Source organism: Mesitornis unicolor, unplaced genomic scaffold, assembly GCF_000695765.1.
Source record: "Mesitornis unicolor isolate BGI_N332 unplaced genomic scaffold, ASM69576v1 scaffold16938, whole genome shotgun sequence".
NCBI classification, from domain to species: Eukaryota; Metazoa; Chordata; class Aves; order Mesitornithiformes; family Mesitornithidae; genus Mesitornis; species Mesitornis unicolor.
The window spans coordinates 53,013-56,280 of record NW_010199970.1 but is presented as its reverse complement, the minus strand read 5'-3'; the positions used below and the strand labels follow the sequence as shown (position 1 = coordinate 56,280).

The 3,268-nt window shown below is 36.5% G+C and overlaps 1 protein-coding gene across 1 annotated transcript in view; it reads right to left on the bottom strand.

Annotated features, from left to right (window-relative positions):
• Nucleotides 1-470: 470 nt before the first annotated feature.
• Nucleotides 471-3,268, bottom strand: part of NCKAP1 (NCK-associated protein 1) — a gene marked incomplete at its 5' end in the record, with an annotated part of 45,348 nt that continues 42,550 nt past the window's right edge. The window contains 2 exons of the mRNA XM_010189598.1: nt 471-751; nt 1,312-1,401. Of these exons, the coding sequence (XP_010187900.1) occupies nt 635-751; nt 1,312-1,401 (207 nt within the window). The remainder of the gene's footprint in view (nt 752-1,311; nt 1,402-3,268) is intronic.

Below are 3,268 nucleotides of genomic sequence, written 5' to 3'. Positions count from 1 at the left end.
CGTCTGAAGGATAAGCAGTCCTACAACATTTTTAACGTTAGATAGTGTCATAGTACATAGATTGGTGAATGTTTCAAAATAAAACTAAAAATGCTGTAATTACTTCACAGAAATGCACATCCAATATTTGTTTTCAATAAGAACAATAGGTACAAGATTATAACTCTCCCTATATGAAATAATTTACACACAGATGAAAGCTACACTATCTAAAATAATCACTAAATACATTTTTCTTGTGGGAAATAAACAAGCAATTTTTGTTTTGCGTGATCAATATCAAAAAACATGTAGCAGAAGTAGTATTTCTTTAAACATAACTGATGCCCTAAAGTAAAAAAAAACAAACAAAAAACAAGAAAACAAACAAACAAAACTCCACAACCCTCCCCCAGAAAACAAAGGAAGAAATGAGAAAAAAGATTTTCCGTGAATGTGCAACCTAAAATCAACCAAGCTTATATTGTAGTACAACCATATTAAGAAACCACTGATCAGAAATACAACTTTATGGAAAAAGTTTATAATCCACAAAACTGTTCATCAGGCCATAAAGTAAAATAGCTCCACAGTTTACAGATAAAACTGAGGCCACACAGATGCGTGCTATGACTGATCTCCAGTAAGTAGATACTTAGGCAGAGGATGTGACACTTTGTTTGTAGACAGCATGGTACGCGTTTCTCAGCAAGACGTAAGGGAAACAAGACTCCAAGAGATCCATTGTCAGGAATGGAGACTCCTGCACAATCTGAAAAATATGAGAAGCACAAGGTTTTGCAGAACACCTTCTACTGCCCGCTGCTGCTAATCTCTTTCATAGAGATACTCATGGTCTGCACCACAACAACACTCACATATTTAAACACTGGGGAGAAATGCGTGGCTATAAAACTCACCACTTCTCAAAGCCAGTCGTTTAGCTTTCCCATAGTCATACAGCACTCCTGCCACTTCCAAAAGATACAGAATACCGAAAGAACAACTCCTGAGGAGAGAGGATTTCACACCCCTCCCTGCCTCTGAACAGTGCTGCTTTAATGTGGAATTTCACTTTACTATTGTAAGTACTAAATGATCAATGAAAGTGATCTGAACAATGTGATACAAAGCAACAAAGGACAATGGTAAAACTGTGTGTGTGTGTGTTGGGGGAACATTACAATGCCAGGCAGAATGACATAAAAAGTATTTTCACTGGGTGATGAGTTACAACACACAAGATGACACTCCAAGCCCCCTTGTTCAATGACGCTACGTGGAGCCATTCCTTAAGTTATTAAAACACCATACCATAACATAAAAGCTTACCATGTCTAGTAGTAGGTAAACGGATTCTCTGTTCCTTGTAGTAGTTTTGTCCGTCTCCTGACCAATCTTCAGTAGACTAGACGATGCAAGCTACGTAAAAATGAGCATTGCAAAGCAATAAATAAAACAATGCATCAATCAAATTCTGCTCTTTTGCTGTACACACATACACACACCCCCACCTTTCTGAAGAAATCCAAATCCTCACCAACAGACGCTGTGGTGTACTAGTAACTACTAAGGAAAGTAATCCTGAACACATGAACCATCACCGGACTTCAGTCTCAGTGAGCCATTTTTATTTTTAGCAGCGTTTAATAAGCAATGTGTGTTATCTTAATACCAAAAAAAGGTGAATTAGTTTATTTCAAAGACCTTTCGGTTGTTATCATTGGTTGGCCACTATAAAGCCTACTGAAATTAATGCGAGAACTTCCATAGGATCAAGATGTCACTTTCTCTGTTCATCTCAAAATGCATACAAAGTTATTGCATTCTGGTAAGAGTCAAAGTGACTGGAGTTTTTATTGTTTGAAGCTATACTCTTACTCATTAAGTTTTACTTCATAAACTGTATTTATAGTTGAAGAAATATCATCCTAAATGTAAATGACTAATATTTTACTAGACCATGAGCAGCCCTACAAAAATGGTTTTAAAAATATCCTAGAAAACTGTAACACGTACTCAGAATGACAGAAACACAAGCTCAGGATGACAGAGTACAGTAAAATACTTAATTTGCAGATGCATTAATAGCCTATGCTTTCATGCCTTACAGAAACCTGAACTCTTTTCAACTTTCAGACACACAACCATCATTTATGCCCTCACACCAAGCAATAGCATCGTACCTAAACCACATGTTTACAAAAAATTGATTTAACTTAAAACGTTAACTTTAAAACCTAAATCAAGATTCCTGTTGAACAACTTCTGTCATTAATCACTTTCTAACATAAGGCGAACTGCTTCAAAATCATCTCAGCACATACTCATCAGCATTCAGTAACTAGTAAGTTTTCTCCTTATCGAATTAACTTTGACAGGAAAGCAGATCATCTCCAGCAGTACATTTTCTTCTGCAGTGAAATGTTTCTCTTTCAGTTTAACAGTAACTGATATATAAAAGGTGTCAGAAAAGAAAGGTTATAAAAATACCTGAACCATTAAGTCACAGTCTGTGCAGTAAAAGCCGTGGTCTGAAACCACTTCGTAAACACTGAAAAAATGCAAACCTCATACCATGTGTGTTTTTATCACACAGAACTACACTGGCTTCCTTCACTTGTCAAATGTATGCAACTTGACACAGCCATTTCTCTTTCATCTTTTACAGCCAGCAGCTGCATTAGACAAGGTCAATGGTCAAAGGTTTTTTCTGTTTTACAAAATGCAAAGATCTTCCAGAAATGAAAGATCCTTTTAAGAAGAAAATAAATAAAAAAAAGAAAAATTGTTTCTGTGGACTTCCTAGTTACAGAGAGTTATCATTATCCCACCCCCATAAGTGTGCACGGCATCTAAACTAAGGGGGAAGAGACAATTTTCATATTTCAGGGCCAAACAGCAAAAATCAAGTATCACTCAAAATCAGTAGTGATTTTAAAAATCAAAGTCAAGCTGCCATTTTAGCCTTTAGATTCCCTTCAAGTATCGGCTAATTAATAGCCACTTTAAAACATCTATTTCCCTTCAGGCAGCACACCAAAACATATTTAAAATGCATCACCACCACCTGAGGGCTTTTGATTTTTTTCTAAGCATCACTAAGGATTTCAGAAGCTTTGATCTTCAGCCTACTCTGAAGCATAAGAATTCCTCTCCCCAAGTATCTTTGTAACACAGCACTATCAGACAGTTACTGTCTATGAAGGACAGACACGTCAAAAGGTGCAACTGAAAATCCACTCCGGAGTTACCTTCCTTTTAGTAAAAGGAAAAAGGAAGTCTAACA